General features: G+C 49.6%; 1 protein-coding gene across 1 annotated transcript; it reads left to right on the top strand.

Annotated features, from left to right (window-relative positions):
* Nucleotides 1-12,523: 12,523 nt before the first annotated feature.
* On the top strand, nucleotides 12,524-14,275 carry LOC120844469 (piggyBac transposable element-derived protein 4-like). Its single transcript, XM_040216263.3, has one exon. It carries the CDS (start codon nucleotides 12,524-12,526, stop codon nucleotides 13,844-13,846), a length of 1,323 nt encoding a protein of 440 aa, XP_040072197.1. The 3' UTR covers nucleotides 13,847-14,275.
* The last annotated feature ends 2,222 nt before the right edge of the window (nucleotides 14,276-16,497 follow it).

Genomic DNA, 16,497 nt, shown 5'->3' with positions numbered 1-16,497 from the left:
TGGCAGCCTTTCTGGTTCCGCGTTGATGTAATGCCCAATTGCCTACACTTTAGAATTCAGGTATCGGAGTGCCTCATGCACAGATCTAGAGAAATTAACTCGTCAGCTTGAGCGCTACGATCCGAGCTTTCAAAGAAACATCACGAGGCAGCACACTCGTGCAAAGTCAATAAGACCAAAAACAACACAGTGTCTGTTTACTACAAGTAGCAAGTTTTAGGAGACCGTTACCGTGTTCTGCGGTGGCCACGGTACGGCTGGTAAGGCTTTAAGCGCGCTGAAAAGCATGCCTCAAAGTTACAGCGCGAGCTCCCAGTAGCAATTTCGCTGCGCACGGCAACGGTACGCTAAAACCGCCCATTGAGATGCCATGCACTTACTTACCGACACTGCAGCCGAGATGCCGAGTGGCGACGGACGAGGCGCGTCCGCCCTCGAAATCATGCGCCTTCTTCCGTGTCTTAGCGAGGAACCTTTCTCATATGGGCCAAGATTCTGTCCTACTCCTCGAGTTCAGCGAGGACACTTGGTTCACGTCCCCACCAGACTGCCGAGTGGTAATCGCGACGTGAAAAAGCCCGACTTGACAGCAAAAATTCCAGAAGTGAGGCAAATCTTCGTACAGACACACGAGCACTTTTCGTGCGACATCCACCGTCGGCCATGACGATTCATCACGATCGCGATGCAGCTCACGCATTGCAATCATCTAAATTGTTTCACCTACGTAAAAAGACATGATTCATGCGACCTGGACTTGACACCGGTAATTATATTTAGATTGTACTGCATTATACATTTTCAGAAGTTAAAAATGTTGCTTTTACAAGACCCTTCGATGCGGCCTTGCGCATTTCCCTCTAGGGACATATTTTGGGGACAAATCCCGATGAAGTTTCAACTCAATCGCCACTTTCCGTCGACGTCATCAACGCGCCGCGATGAAGTTCCCTGCCAGTTGAGTTCGCCGCCGATTGAGATTAGGCTCCTCCCACCGGCGACGTCATGATGAAGTTTCTTCATCGCTTTTTCCAGCATAGACAGACAGTGTGCAGTCCTCATTCCACCAGGGTTTGCATCTCCGGGGTAGGACACCGGATGTTTGTGGAATAGAAGATGCAGCAGCATTAATTAGACATTCAGTGACAAACACCGTCGCTTCCTCGGGGGACGTACTGCGAAAGAGCGATGGATTCAGTACGGCATTTAAACCAAAAAGAGCCCAGTCAGCCTTCTCTAACTTCCGCTTTGGAAGGCGGGTCGCAAGCGAAGGAAGGGGTATTGATTTTCTAAAATTATGGGGGAAATGATCGCTGCCAAATGGATTGCCTAAAACCTTCCATGAAAAGCACGGAAGTAAAGCTGGTGATGATATGGAAAGGTCTATTGATGTAAAGGTGTTATGAGCAGCACTAAAAGACGTTGGCTCCTTTTTATTCAGAAGAGAGAGCCCGGAGGATAATAAAAGTCGTTCTATAACTCCACCACGGGAATCCTGACGAACACTACCCCACAAAGGGTGGTGGGTGCTAAAATCACCTAATATTAAAAAAAAGGCTTAGGCAGCTGATCTACGAGTCCTTGTAGCTCGTGGAGCTGCAGTGGAACGTTGGGTGGCAGGTAGAGAGAGACGAGGGTGATGAGTCGGTCAAGGAGAAAGCGAACTGCCACTGCCTCGAGTGGTGTTTGTAGAGGAACCTGAGCACACACAACCCCGCCCTGCACTACTACTGCGACACCACCAGAAGGGTTAGGAGAAAAGCGGTCCTTCCTAAAAACCTGGTGACGGCGTAAGACCTGTGTGTGTTTGTCGGTCAGATAGGTTTCCTGTAAACAGAGTGCCACAGGGTGAAGCTCATCGAGAAAAAAATTAACGTCATCAATATTACGAAGAAGGCCGCGGCAGTTCCATTGCATGATCCCCAATTGTTTACTCATAGCAGTGCTAAAATTAAAATAAACTTTAACTTATAAACTGCAAGAATGGGTAAAAACGGGTTACTAAGGTTTAAAATCGATTTTTATGCGCGGAGCGTTTTTCTTTTTCGCGCAATTATCCTGCTTCCCACTAGAGGTAGTGGGAGCAGCGAGGGAGGACTCCGATCCCGAGAGGATAACCTCGTCGTCGGATCTGAGCCCACACTCTTCCATGGGCTCTTCCGCTGGTGTCGTCAGTTGAGCCTTAGTTGACCCTGGGTTTGGAACGTGGTGCCGTTGGCACCGTTCCCATGGGTTTGGACGGGGACTCTGCCGGGACCCGCAGATCGTCTGGAGACGTCTGGGTTCCCAGCGATGCCATTACTGGCCGTGCAGGTCCCCTACGCACGACCTCAGCATATCCGCCTTTTGCCAAGAAAGAAAACCGTTTTTTTTGCTTCATGGTAGGGAATATTTTCTTTTGCCTTTAGAGTAAGGACTTCTTTCTCTTGATTCGACAATGAACAGGAGCGGGAGTATGCCGGGTGCGGACCGTCACAGTTCGCGCATTTTGGATTGTTCACACAAGTGTCATCAACATGCTCTCTGCTGGAGCACTTGGCGCAAGTGTCGGCTCCCCTACAGCTCCGTGACCCATGGCCGAACCGTTGGCACTTAAAGCACCTCTGAGGGTTCGGTACATAGGGCGGTACACGGCACCGTAAGTAGCCAGCATTCAGAGTTTCTGGTAGTGTGGTCGAATCAAAGGTCAGGATGACGTGTTTCGTTTTCCTTTCAACATCGCCTCGGCGGATGGTGATGCGGCGCGCAGCTACCACCCCTTGGCCAGAGAGGCCCTCAACGATCTCTGCCTCAGATGTTTCAAGTAAGTCATCCTCAGAGATGACACCCTGTACGGTGTTTTGCTTGCGATGAGGTGTTACACTGACTTTGTAATCTGCGACGGAGTTCAAAGCTGGGGGAGCTCCATTGTTGTTTTGTATTAGTTTCGACAAGAAGGTCACCCGATGCCATCCTTTTGGCATTAAAATTCATTCCAATAATACATTCAAGCACCTTTGATACGAGAAAGGGGGATAATTTTGCAAGTGGCTTTTATTCCTCTGAGTGAAGTACTAAAAGCTTTGGGAATTTTATAAATTCAATAGACTGTGCAGGATGGTCTTTTGTTTCGGTGCGGACCCTTTTCAGGGCCCGATCCGTGTTTTTTTGCTTGAAACCCATATAGATGGGAAGGGAAGTTCAGTGCCCGGATGCACCGCCCACCACGGAGCCCAACAGGGGGTAGGTAATGCGCCATAGCAAGAAGGGCTTGGCTGACACAATTACACTACCAGTGCTGCCCGGGGTTGCAGGGACAGTACCTGTTTCCACTCAAAGTTGCACCTTGCCGCCTAGGAAGGTGAAAAAGGAAGAGAGTGTAGAAGAAAAGAGAAAGAGGTGGAAGGAAAAGTGAAAGAAGGAAGAAGAGGGTAGAACAGGCGGCTGACTGAATCATCCTGGTCGGACCAAGCCAGGACACCCGTCTACGAGAAGCAGGGGTCGAAGCGGTGTATTGCCTCACCCGGGGGGCCCCGAAGGGTTCAAACATACCCCGGGCTCAGCTCAACCACCAGGGTCCCCTTTTCCCCGGACACGGGTTAAGCCACGCCAGCCAGACGTGGGTGGGCGAACCCACATGGCTCGGGGTTCGTAGTGACGCCACTCACCAAGCACCTACTAAAGTAGGTGCCCCCTGCATGCGGGTATGGTGGCCCACGTGGCTGGGGTCCGTGGTGACGCTACTCACCAAGCAACTAGCACCTAAGGTGCAGGCGCCCCCTGCGGTGCTCGGTGTCCGTGGAGACGCCATTCTCCAAACACCTGCTTTCACAGGTGCCCCCTGCGGGGTGTTGTTCAAAGTGTGGACAAACTATCAAAATGTGAAGAATACTTAATGGTTCAGAACAAAAGTCACAGGTCGGTCCAGTTTCCCTACGCAAGAGATAGCCATGAGAAAGGTGGGTATGTCCTATTCTCAACCGGCACAAAACTCTCATAAAAACACTCTCGGTGTCTGGCACTGCGCCACTCACTCACGATGGGCTTAATTAAATGGAGTTTATTTTGTAGATGGGAATCCCATTCCCTCTGCCAGGCATATTTCATTTGCCTTTTTAGTGGTACTCGGTAATCAGTAGCAGGGATGCTGTCATAGTCAATTGTCCTATCTGCACATGCAGAAGCTGCACGGTCAGCTAGCTCGTTGCCTTCAATGCCAATATGGCTAGGGACCCAGCAGAATTCTGTCTGCATTTTCTTTACCAGCGCTTCTGTCAGTGCATTACAAAGTTGCACAAGCAGAGGGTGCTTCCAATAAGTTGGGTTGAGTGTGTGGCGACGTCGGTGTAGTCGTAGCCACATGCCAAGGCGGTTTCTCAGACGAGAAGAAGCCGACACGAAATGGAAGCGGCAAGCACTATCGGGAATCAGATATCTCTCCCCGGCCTGCCTCCCTTTGAGAAACAAAGAGAGCCGCCGGGACGGAGAGACGCGTTGCGAGGAGGACCGAAAAGGAGGATATCGTCGGGGAAGAGAAAGAAGAAAGGAACCCCGACGAGTCGATCCCAGATGCTGTCCGTCCGGCACAGGTGTGGAGACCACGATCGGTCCTCCAGTTCAAGTTGCAAATAAAATATAGTTAGAGTTTACAAGCACATTCTCCTCGTCCTTTCTCTCCGCTTTGGGACGACCTGAACTCTACAGTGGTGACCCGGACGTGAACTCTACAATGGTGACCCGGACAAAGAATGTGCGACCTTCTATGAAGTGCCTGAAGTGTCGTAAAGACAGGTAAACACCGAGTAGTTCGCGACCGAAGGTGCTGTACCGCCGTTCAGTGGGTGTTAACTTCCGGGAGAAAAAGGAGAGCGGTTGCCACTGTCCGTTGACTTTCTGCTGAAGCACTGCACCGACGGCGTTGTCCGAAGCGTCGGTGACTACGGAAAGTGGGGCGGCTTCCTTGGGGTGCGTAAGCATGGTGCTGGTGGCGAGGAGCTGTCGGGCGCGGTCGAATGCCGATGTAGTGCACTCGTCCCAAGTTACCTCTGCAGTGGAGCTACTCGCGCCCGAGAGCATCCGGTGCAGCGGCTGCAGCTTTTCGGCACAGCCCGGGAGAAATCGGCGATAAAAGTTTATCATGCCAAGGAACTCTCGGAGTTGTTTCTTTGTTGTCGGTTTTGGGAACTCTTGGATGGCCTGGACCTTGCTGTTGAGTGGGCGGATTCCGAAAGAGTTCACCGTGTGTCCCAGGAAGTCGAGTTCCGGCCTGCCAAACACGCACTTGCCCACATTGACGACAATTCCGTACTCGGCGAGGCGAGTAAAGAGGGTTCGGAGGTGTCCGAGGTGTTCGTCGGCAGATTGGCTTGCCACAAGGATGTCGTCAATGTAGGCGTAACAGTATGGGAGGCCCCGCAACACCTGATCTATGAAGCGCTGGAACGTCTGTGCGGCGTTTTTTAGTCCGAACGGCATACGCACGAACTCGAAGAGACCGAAGGGCGTTGTTACTGCCGTCTTCGAAATGTCCGAGGGCTCGACCGGTATTTGGTGGTATGCACGTACCAGGTCGATCTTGGAGAAGATGGTACTGCCGTCGAGCGATGCTGTAAAATCATGAATATGCGGGATCGGGTACCGGTCTCCGGATGTAATCCGGTTGAGGGCTCTGTAGTCTCCACACGGGCGCCAGTCCCCGGGTGTGGACTTGGGGACCATGTGGAGGGGCGAGGACCAGGAGCTCTCCGACTGGCGGACGATTCCCAGCTCCAGCATGTGCTCGAACTGTTGCTTGGCGGCACGTAGCTTGTCCGGTGGCAGTCGGCGTGGACCGCGTGAAACCGGCCTATCTTGATAGCGCCCCATCTGCCACGCCGGCTCCTGTTACACCCCCGCCGGAAAGAACATCGCCCTCATCAGACGCTCTCCCTCCTGCCGACAGCTCGTGCGCTGGCGCTCCGCAGGTAAGGCCAGACAGCCGAACACGTTCCGGCCGCCGCGTCCGCTGGCCAGCACGACTTCGCATCACAGACCATTCGACACCGAACGCTCCCCTCCTCCGTTCACCCCACAAGACGCCCCACGGGCCCTAACGGCACTCAAACACTCGCCCGCTCACTGGGGGGGGGAGTACTGTGGCGACGTTGGTGTAGTCGTAGCCACATGCCAAGGCGGTTTCTCAGACGAGAAGAAGCCGACACGAGATGGAAGCGGCAAGCACTATCGGGAATCAGATATCTCTCCCCGGCCTGCCTCCCTTTGAGAAACAAAGAGAGCCGCGGGGACGGAGAGACGCGTTGCGAGGAGGACCGGAAAGGAGGATATCGTCGGGGAAGAGAAAGAAGAAAGGAACCCCGACGAGTCGATCCCAGATGCTGTCCGTCCGGCACAGGTGTGGGGACCACGATCGGTCCTCCAGTTCAAGTTGCAAATAAAATATAGTTAGAGTTTACAAGCACATTCTCCTCGTCCTTTCTCTCCGCTTTGGGACGACCTGAACTCTACAAGTGCTTCGAGTGAGCTCAAAGAGTCAGCGAAAATAAGATTTTCTAGATCGATGTTTGACAATATGGTCAACTGGAGTTATCAGATCATACAGCTCGTCAGTAAAAATTGAAGCATTTTCGTTTAGCCTTTTTACAGATTTGTAGCCCTCGCCGATAGAAGCGCAGCCAATACAGTCTGGTTTTTTATCCATAGGTATAGACGTGCTTGTAGCCATTGTAGGAGATATAAAGCTCTAGGAATTCTTGCCTGAGAACACTAGGGTCTACTGCATTTTTTCTGTGCTTGGTCAGAGAAAAATTACAACGGGTATGGGCAACTTTCCAGGGTGTAAGGTCTTTGTTGAGTTTCAAGGACAGGGCAAAGAGCATCAAAATTGTATTGTTCTGTGGCAATTCTTACACGTAGCGCAAAGGGAGGGGTTACAGATGGTTTGTGCCGAAATAGGCACTCATAGTTTGTTTTTAATTATTTCAAAAGCAGGATTTTGCGGAAACGAATGGAGCCTTAGAAAGTACTGAACAGCGAGAAAAACTCTACGCCTCTCGAGTGAGCACTCATGCCATTCAGCATACAGGCTAAGTACCGGTGAACCATTCTCTTGAATGAAAGATGACGAAAGTGTTCTTCCCAATTGCACCTGAAAGGTGCTATCCTGCAGAAAATATGCGATGCAGTTAAACATATTCCCGCCTATCTTCATTTTGATAAGGCTTTGGAGGATCCCATACCACCAAGTGGTATCGTAAGCCTTTTCAAGGTCAAAAAATACTGAAAGGCAAAACTGCTTGTTTATAAAGGCCTCTCGGATGGCTGTTTCCAATCGTACGAGGTGGTCGGCAGTTGACCTGGCAGCACGAAAGCCACACTGTAAATTGCTTAAGAAAAGACACTGCCCAGAAAAAATTTTTTTTTTGCAAAAATAGTTTTTGAAAAATGACATCTTTGTACATCCACCAACATCTAGAGAATCCCAAAAAGTTTAATTAATTTGCACTGCATAGTTAATTTTCTGTAAATTATTTTCTGCCCATCAAAGCTAAAGAAAAGGTAGGGTTTGGAGCATTTTGAACCCACTTTTCTCCGTTCCACTTTTTGGTATAAATTCCATTTTAGTCAATCTATCGTTTGATAATGGCAAAACAGGGAAGGCTCGTTCTTCCCTTGTACAGAGAGAAATTTAATAAGAAATGCGGCTACGGAACTTTTTTGTCACTTTACGAATGTCTTTTATAAAAAATGTTGACATTTTGTAGAAGACACAGAAGGCCAAAAAGTTGACCAATTTCGCAGAAGAGAAAATTTATAGAAATAAATGACTTTACAAAAAAACGTTCCATAGCCACACCCTCCGGCATTTTCTGCTTCATATCTACCAAATAAAAATCTGGAATATGGTGATAGTTTTCTCACGATAGATTAACTAAACAATGTAGGCGTGTTGCTGATAAAATCCCAGGCGAAAATTTTCAACTGGGACCAATTGGTCCCAGTTGCAACTGGTTTATGGAACAATTCTCAGTTGAAACTGGTCCCAGTTCGAGTTGGTCCCAGATAGAATTGGTCCTAGTTACAACTGGTCCCAGTTGGAGTTGGTCCCAGTTACCGCTGGTACCAACTCCAGCAACAATGAAACACGGCACAAAATGGAAGGTTGACAAGACTTTATTGTCAAAAACTTGGAAAATGAAACTAAATAATAGGTTTGTTGACGTAGTACACACTCCGGGTTTAGCCACTGGCTTGCGACGATTGAATCGCTTTTTCAGAGGTAGTATTCTTGAGATGAAGGAAGATCGGCCGCTGGCGTGTTAGTGAAGACGTCCTCGACTTCTCTCCCCATCGCGTGAAGAAAGGTGCTCACCCCTGATCCCGCGTTGTGCAGGTGAAGTCCTGATAGGATGCGGTAGCGCTCCCACCTTGCAATCTCTGTCACAACAGTCGAACATTTTCGAGCTAGACCTAGCGCCATTTTCTTCCGCCCGGTCGATGTGCGTCCGGTCTTTCCTGGGTGCCCTCCGATCGCTGAACTGAATCTTTCCGTCCTCGAAGTTCACCGCCGCCACCATGGTGTGTTTACAGTTAGGTCCAAAGAAGCGCAGCTGTAGTTTTGATATTTTCATAACGACGCCAACTTGGGCCACTTGGGCGATAGCGACCCTTCTCTACCGCGTCCGTCCGACTCTGGCGTCCGCATAGGCAGCGCCATCTGGCGACAGCGCGAAAGACTATTCCGCACCCACGTGCCACGGCGGCCGGCTAGCTCTGATTGGCCAAAATATAATTTTATTTATTAAAAGAAAAAAGAAAACAAAATATTGTAGGTGTTTAAATAAATGTTTTAATATATTTTAATAATGCACTAAATGGTCATTTAGGTGAACACATTTTGTCACTAATTATATTTTCCAATTAAAAAATTATTTAGTTAATTAACATGTTTATATAATTTTTATAAATATATAAATTTACCCAGTAATTAAAGATTTCCCTATTTGTATAAATCTAAAAATTTAAGTGTTTTTAGTTTTCTTCATTAGCACCCCGCAGGGGGCACCTGTGAAAGCAGCTGCACGCAGGGGGCTGATGTATGCAGATGATATAGTGCTAATGGCCGACAACAAAGAAGATTTGCAGAAATTAATGGATATCTGTGGTACAGAGGGAGATAAACTAGGTCTTAAATTTAGTCAAGAAAAATCGGTAGTGATGATTTTTAATGATAAAGATGGTGGCGAGCATAGGATACAAGAGGTCATGTTGGAGGTAGTGGATAAGTACAGGTATCTTGGGGTATGGATAAATAATGGTGTTGAGTATCTAACGGAGCATGAAAAACATGTAGCGATGAAAGGTAGCAGGAATGCAGCCGTCATGAAACATAGGGCTCTGTGGAATTACAGTAGGTATGAAGTGGTGAGGGGGATTTGGAAAGGGGTCATGGTTCCCGGCCTGACCTTCGGCAATGTGGTCCTGTGCATGAGACCAGATATTCAAGCAAAGTTAGAAATTAAACAGCGGGCCGTAGGTAGGCTTGCTTTGGGAGCTCATGGAAATACGCCGAATCAGGAGGTACAAGGCGACATGGGATGGACGTCATTCGAGGGCAGGGAAGCTAGCAGCAAGATAGAATTTGAGGAGCGTTTGAGGGAAATGGAGGAAGAGCAGTGGGCTAGGAAAGTTTTCAGTTATTTGTACATGAGGAATGTAGATACCAAATGGAGAAAGCGAACTAGAAAATTATCAAGCAAATATTTGGGCGGCAGTGGGGGCGCCAACCAGGAATTACGGGTTAAGAAAAGGATAAAAGAAACAGAGAAGGGTCTGTGGGAAACGGGTATGCAGACAAAACCAGCACTGGAGACGTACAGAATGTTCAAACAGGAAATTTGCAAAGAAAATATCTACGATAATTCTAGGGGAAGCTCTTTGTTGTTTGAGGCCAGGACAGGAGTATTGCGGACTAAGACGTACCGGGTTAAGTACCAGGAGATGGACACTTTATGTAGTGTGTGTGGGGAGCAGGAGGAAACGGCTGAACACTTAATACTTTTCTGTAAAGGGCTTCACCCAACAGTTAACAGTGACCGGGCGGATTTAATCAAAGCATTGGGTTTTAAAGACAGTGAAGGAAAAATAGACTTTACACGGGTAGAAATAACCAAGCGGAGGTTATCAGACTGGTGGCTAAAATCGAGGCAGGGGTGAGATTTAATCTTGGAATTCAAAACATATAATTAGATTTATAATGTTGGCTAGGTGGTGCAAGCCACCGCCCGATTCACAGGGTTGAGCCAGATCCATCCATCCATCGTTTGGAGAGTGGCGTCTCCACGGACCCCGAGCCCCGCAGGGGGCGCCTGCACCTTAGGTGCTTGGTGAGTAGCATCACCACGGACCCCAGCCACGTGGGCCACTATACCTGCACGCAGGGGGCACCTACTTTAGTAGGTGCTGGTGAGTGGCGTCACTACGAACCCCGAGCCATGTGGGTTCGCCCACCCATGTCTGGCTGTGCGTGGCGTACCCGTGTCCGGGGAAAAGGGGACCCTGGTGGTTGAGCTGAGCCCGGGGTATGTTTGGACCCTTCGGGGCCCCCCGGGTGAGGCAATACACCGCTTCGACCCCTGCTTCTCGTAGACGGGTGTCCTGGCTTGGCCCGACCAGGATGATTCAGTCAGTCGCCTTTTCTACACTCTTCCTTTTTTCACTTCTCCTTCCACCTCTTTCTCTTTTCTTCTGCACTCTCTTCCTTCCTTTTTCACCTTCTTAGGCGGCAAGGGCTAACCTTGAGTGGAAACAGGTCCTGTCCCTGCAACCACACTAGGGTATAGTGCCCGGGCAGCACTGGTACAGTAATTCTGTCAGCCAAGCCTTTCTTGTTATGGCACATTACCTACCCCCTCGTTGGGCTCCGTGGTGGACGGTGGACCCGGGCACTGAAATTCCTTCCCATCTTTATGGGTTCCAAAACTAAACCAACTGATCGGGCCCTGAAAAGGACCAGCACCGAAGTCATTGACATTTCCACTAAGACCCCTGATCTTTTCAAATTTCCTAAGTTTCTTGTTCTGCACTCTGAGGACGAAAAGCCACTGGCTAAACTTTCTCCTTTTTTAGTTTCCAAAGCGCCTGAAGGTGTTATCGGTGCAAACTTTAGCGCCAAAAAGATGGCATCAGGCGACCTCCTTGTGGAGGTAAATACAAAAAAAACAAAGTGACTCACATATAGCCCTGAACGCTGTCTCAGACTACAAGGTCAGTGTGACCCCTCATCGAAAGTTCAACATTGTCCAAGGGGTCATCTCTGAAGATAACTTGCTCGATTTGACAGATACAGAGCTAGTTGAGGGTCTCTCAGGACAGGGAGTGGTTGCAGCACGACGCATCACCATCATCATCACCATCACAGTTGACACAATTCGGTTCACTCTCGCAACTGTCAGCAACATGCTCCTTACTGGAGCACTTCGCGCAAGTGTCACTTCCCCGGCAGCTCCGTGACCCATGGCCGAACCTTTGGCACTTAAAGCACCGCTGGGGATTCGGCACATAGGGGCGAACACGGCACCGAAGGTAGCCTGCCTTTATGGCCTCTGGGAGAGTGGTGGTGTCGAAGGTCAGTATAATGTGTCTCGTTTTACGTTCTACACCCTCACGACGAAGGGTGATGCGACGAGCGGCAACAACTCCTTGGTCTGAAAGGCCTTCAACAAGTTCTTCCTCAGACGAGTCCATTAGGTCGTCCTCCGAGATAACTCCTTGAACTGTATTAAGTCTGCGGTGTGGAGTAACGTTTACTTTGTATTCAGACACAGCAAGCAGGGGCCGAAGTGGTGTATTGCCTCACCCGGGGGGCCCCGAAGGGTCCAAACCTACCCCGGGTTCGGCTCAACCACCAGGATGCCCTTTTCCCTGGACACGGGAAAGCCACACACAGCCATACGTGGGCGGGCGAACCCGCATGGCTCGGGGTCGGTGGAGACGCCACTCTCCAAACACCTGCTTTCACGGGTACCCCCTGCGGGGTCAACAAGCCCTTACAGATAGACTCGAAAACATGGTGCAACGGCGCAGCACTTTAGCGCGGGACCAACTGAGTCACATAGACAACCGGGCCCCCAGTCTGAGTCCCCTATGGGACAGTCCGGTTATTCAAATGAGACAACAGGCAATACCGTTTCGAGAACAAGGGGCCCTTCAAATTCGTATTGCCAATCAGCACCAACAGTGCAAACAAGATCAGATGGTCATCTACACAGACACCAGTTTTAACCCTTTGCGGTCATGTGTCGGGTCACGCCCGATATCGAAGAAACGCGCTTCCAATCCGGTGTCGGGCGTCGCCCAACACGCATTCCCGCGCCCTTTTAAACGTGCTCCTTCGCTCATTTTTGCTGGATGGTGGCGCCATCTCTTGGAACATTTATACACTTCACTTTTGGAAGGGTTTGAGTTTTTTCTAATAGAGGGCAGAACTAATCCTAAACAGTCTAAACAACGGAGGAGCGCGCAAATTTCAACTTCACTGCAACGAGGGATGACCACGTTCCAGCCACGCTCATTTTATGGTAACTCTTCGCGTGATGCAGTGGAAAGTGACGACAATTTCAGTGAAGAGGACAACTATATCCCTCCGTCAGATGATGAAGAGACGTCCTCTGCTGATTTGAGCGAAAGTGGTGATGAAGATGAAACGAGTGCTCAAGACAACCGCGGAGCCGCTCAGCCACAAGCATTGTCCTGGAGTTTGTACACAAACAATCTCCCGGACTTTCCTGTGCTTACCTTCAGTGCGAGTAATCCCGGATCACAAATTGGGCCCTCAAATCTTCAATCTGAACTCCAGTTTTTTCAATTATTTTTCACGGATCAACTGATTGGAGAAATCGTTCACGAAACAAACCGGTATGCGTGCGAGAAGATTTCGTCTGCGGAACCTCTTGCAAAACATTCCATTTGGAAAAGCTGGGAGGACGTCGCTGTCGATGAGTTCAAAGCATTTCTCGCAGTCCTTATGAACATGGTTCTGAATCCCAAGCCAGACATCAAAGAGTACTTCAGCAAAGAAATTCTGGAGATGCCTTTTTTTCGACTGGTGTTCACCCGAACAAGATTTCTGCAAATTTTCTGGATGCTGCACGTTTCTCCTCCTCCGCAAGGTCCATCAGGACAGCCGACACGTGGCAGCAAGGTGAGAAACGTTGTCAGCTACACTGATCCAAAGTGCAGAGAGCATTTCAAGCCCGGTCCGAAGATTTGCGTAGATGAGAGCACCGTGGGCTTCAAGGGGCGAGTCTCCTTCAAGTGTTACAACCCACAAAAGCCGACAAAGTGGGGCCTTCGGGTGTACATACTCGCGGACTGCGCAATTGGGTATGTTTCTGCATTCGAGCCATACTACGGCAGCACTACTACGGAGAGCCTCCCTCGGCCAGACCTTCCTTTCACTTGCCGAATCGTCCTTCACCTTCTCGACAAAGTGCAGTGCGCTTCGCCTGGAAGGGGGTACCACCTGTACACAGATAGGTTTTATACGTCGCCAACACTCGCCGATGAGTTGCTTTCGCAGGACATCAAGCTGACGGGGACTGTGATGACCAACAGAAAAAATATGCCGCAGCATCTGAAGAAAAAGATGAAGAAGGGTGACGTAGTTGCTTACCGACAAGGGAACTCGTTCATGACCCTTGCTTGGCAAGATAAGCGCCAAGTAACTATGCTGAGCTCAGCTCACAACCCCTCGATGAAGGCTGTGACGAGAACTCAAGCTCATGGTCAAACTGTGACGCTCCAGAAGCCCGTCGTCATTTGCGACTATACTGAAAACATGGGGGCAGTGGACCGAGCCGACCATTACTGAGCAAGCTATGCCTTCTCTCGGAAATCTCTCAAGTGGTGGAGGAAACTTTTTCTGGATGCTTGAGGTTTCCATTGTCAACAGCTATCTACTGATGAAAATGCAGATGGACGCAAAGGGACTGAAAGGGCAGAAACACCTGCAGTACCGTCGCAAGCTCATTGAGCAGCTTGTCGGGGACCTCCGAGTGCGGCCTAAGGAAAGAGGTCCGGCATCCCAATCCGGCTGTGAAGAGCGGCTAGATGGAAGGCAGCACTTTATCTACAAGCTGCCAGAACGCAGCAGCAAGGACTGCGCAGTGTGCAGTGACCAAAAAACTAAAGGGGGCAGGAGAGAGACAGTTTTCTTCTGCAACACCTGCAGCAAGCATCCCGGCCTCCACCCTGGAGAATGCTTCGAGAAGTACCATACACTGACGAAGTTCCGCTAGAAAACGCGAGAAAGTAGGAGCTCTGCAAAAATAAATATTTCATGTTACCTTTGTACGCCGAAATAATTTTATGTTTCCGTGGCCCGTGCATTCAAAATAGTTTCTGACCGGAACAACCATTAAGTTGGTCAGAGTATCTGACCGCAAAGGGTTAATGACGGCAAGGGGGGCATGGCCTGGTACTGCCCCACACGACCGGAACTAAATGGCGCCCATAGCTGTCACCTCCTCTATGGGGACGCCCGGCAGGCTGAACTCCTGGCAATATGGGGAGCCCTTTCCTCAATCCCCGGCCCCCTACTGCAACACGACTTCATAAGAATACTCACGAACGCCAAGGAAGCGCTCGAAGATATTGATATTAACACGGATGACGCCACGACACAGGCCATAAGGAAACGAGTGCACGACTTGCAAGAAGTGGGCCTTGACCTACGCATTCAGTGGACACCAGTACACACCCGACTGACAGGAGGGAACGCAGTGGCACATAACACAGCCACGGCAGCTCGAGGGAGTATTGACTCAGTCGCCCCTTACCCTACTCTCAAACCGCCACTTAATCCCTACGCATGGATCAGACTCATCGAGAACGTCATATGGATGGTACCTCTTTTTTTATCAGAGCCAAACGCCGCAGGGAACGTAAACAATTCCTTACAACAATAAAGCGCCGTTTACACATATGCAACCGAGAGAGACCGCAGACCGGTTTTTAAGCCTCTTGAGACGTCTTAGGATCGGATGCGCTGCAGCGGAGCTGGTTCTAAGACGTCGTAAGAGGCTTAAAAACCGGTCTTGTCTTTCTCGGTCGTACTCGGTTGCAAGAGTGTGAACGGGCCCCAACACCTCCGCCCCAAGTCGATCTGCAACTACGACTCTCGCACGCCCAAGAAGTATTCTTAAACAAAGTATTTGCAGACGCAGCCTTCACACCGCGTATCATCAGGAAATGGTACCCCCCAGCCGCGGACACACCAGTTTGCTGCAGTCACTGCGGATCAAAGTGCAGAGCTAATCTCTTGCACCTTATCTGGGACTGCCCCCCGCTTCTCCACCGGCAGGACAGATATTCAGGATATACCAGATGCCAATCATGACACATTATTTGCACACCTCCGAACATACCCCCCTAGCCAAAACACGCTAGTCCAATACCTAGTTGAAAATTCCCATTAGATTCCAACTGGAAATTTTTTTCCAATTGGTGAGACCCATTGGCCAGTGTGCTTCCAATTGGAACCCACTAAAACCAATTGGTTCCAATTGAAACCAGTTAGAATTTCAATTGGATCTAATGGGAATTTTCAGCTGGGCATGGTAGTAAGAGTGGCTTTGCGAGAGAAGTGCGAGGTGACTCCCAGTACTTAACCAGCAGATTCTCATACCGGCAGCAAGATCGAGAAACAGAACGACCACCAAGATGCCTTCTGCACGCCAGAGATTGTCAAGCGTGCACAACTCCTCGCGGATACCTTCTATCCCCCTCCTCAAACCCTGATCCCCACACCACGGCTTTAGCCATGGTGTTAACAAGTTTCATTTCTAGTACAGCCGGCCCTTTTAAGCATCACCCCTTGAGCCCTGATGTTTTGGTCATCTCAATAGCCATCTGCGTATGTCAAGCCAGGAGTTTTGGGTATTGTCTACGAGTACACGTGTTGCCTCCGCAGGTCAAGGCCCTATTCGAAGGCTTTACACCATCCGTAGGACATGGAAAAAGAGGAGAAAGTTTAGCCATCCCCTTCCCATGTGGTCCAATAAATAAATTAATAGGAATTTTCAATTTTTGTATAGAATTCCCCTTCCTGACCAACGTCTTCAAATTAACGAATGCCAGCTCCGATTCAACTGCTTATGTTTTACTCATTGTGTTCGTGTGGGGGCCCGAACAGCAGGGTTTAACCAGTCCCGGTGTCAGAGGGGTCCGACTCTTCATATTCCATGCCGTGGTCCGGTTCGTTTGTAGCAAGAGCCAAGCTCTTTCGGCTGCCCTTTTTTGTTGCTTCATGTCCACTATTAGCAGCAGCACCAAACTGTGTGAGCTCTCCCCTCTGATATGATTCAGGGTTCATTCTACGTCCTTGAGGCTACATCATGTGAGGCAGCGGGAATTAAGAAAACGGAAACTCTGGAATTTTTCAAGTTCCCACATAATGAATCTAAAAAAAAACAAAACGGGCAGACAAACTCCTGTGAGACAGCACGGCATTGACATCACCCA

Source organism: Ixodes scapularis, unplaced genomic scaffold, assembly GCF_016920785.2.
Source record: "Ixodes scapularis isolate PalLabHiFi unplaced genomic scaffold, ASM1692078v2 PGA_scaffold2__306_contigs__length_199485367, whole genome shotgun sequence".
NCBI classification, from domain to species: domain Eukaryota; kingdom Metazoa; phylum Arthropoda; class Arachnida; order Ixodida; family Ixodidae; genus Ixodes; species Ixodes scapularis.
The sequence above is the reverse complement of the archived record's forward strand: the minus strand, read 5'-3'. Positions and strand labels throughout refer to the sequence as shown.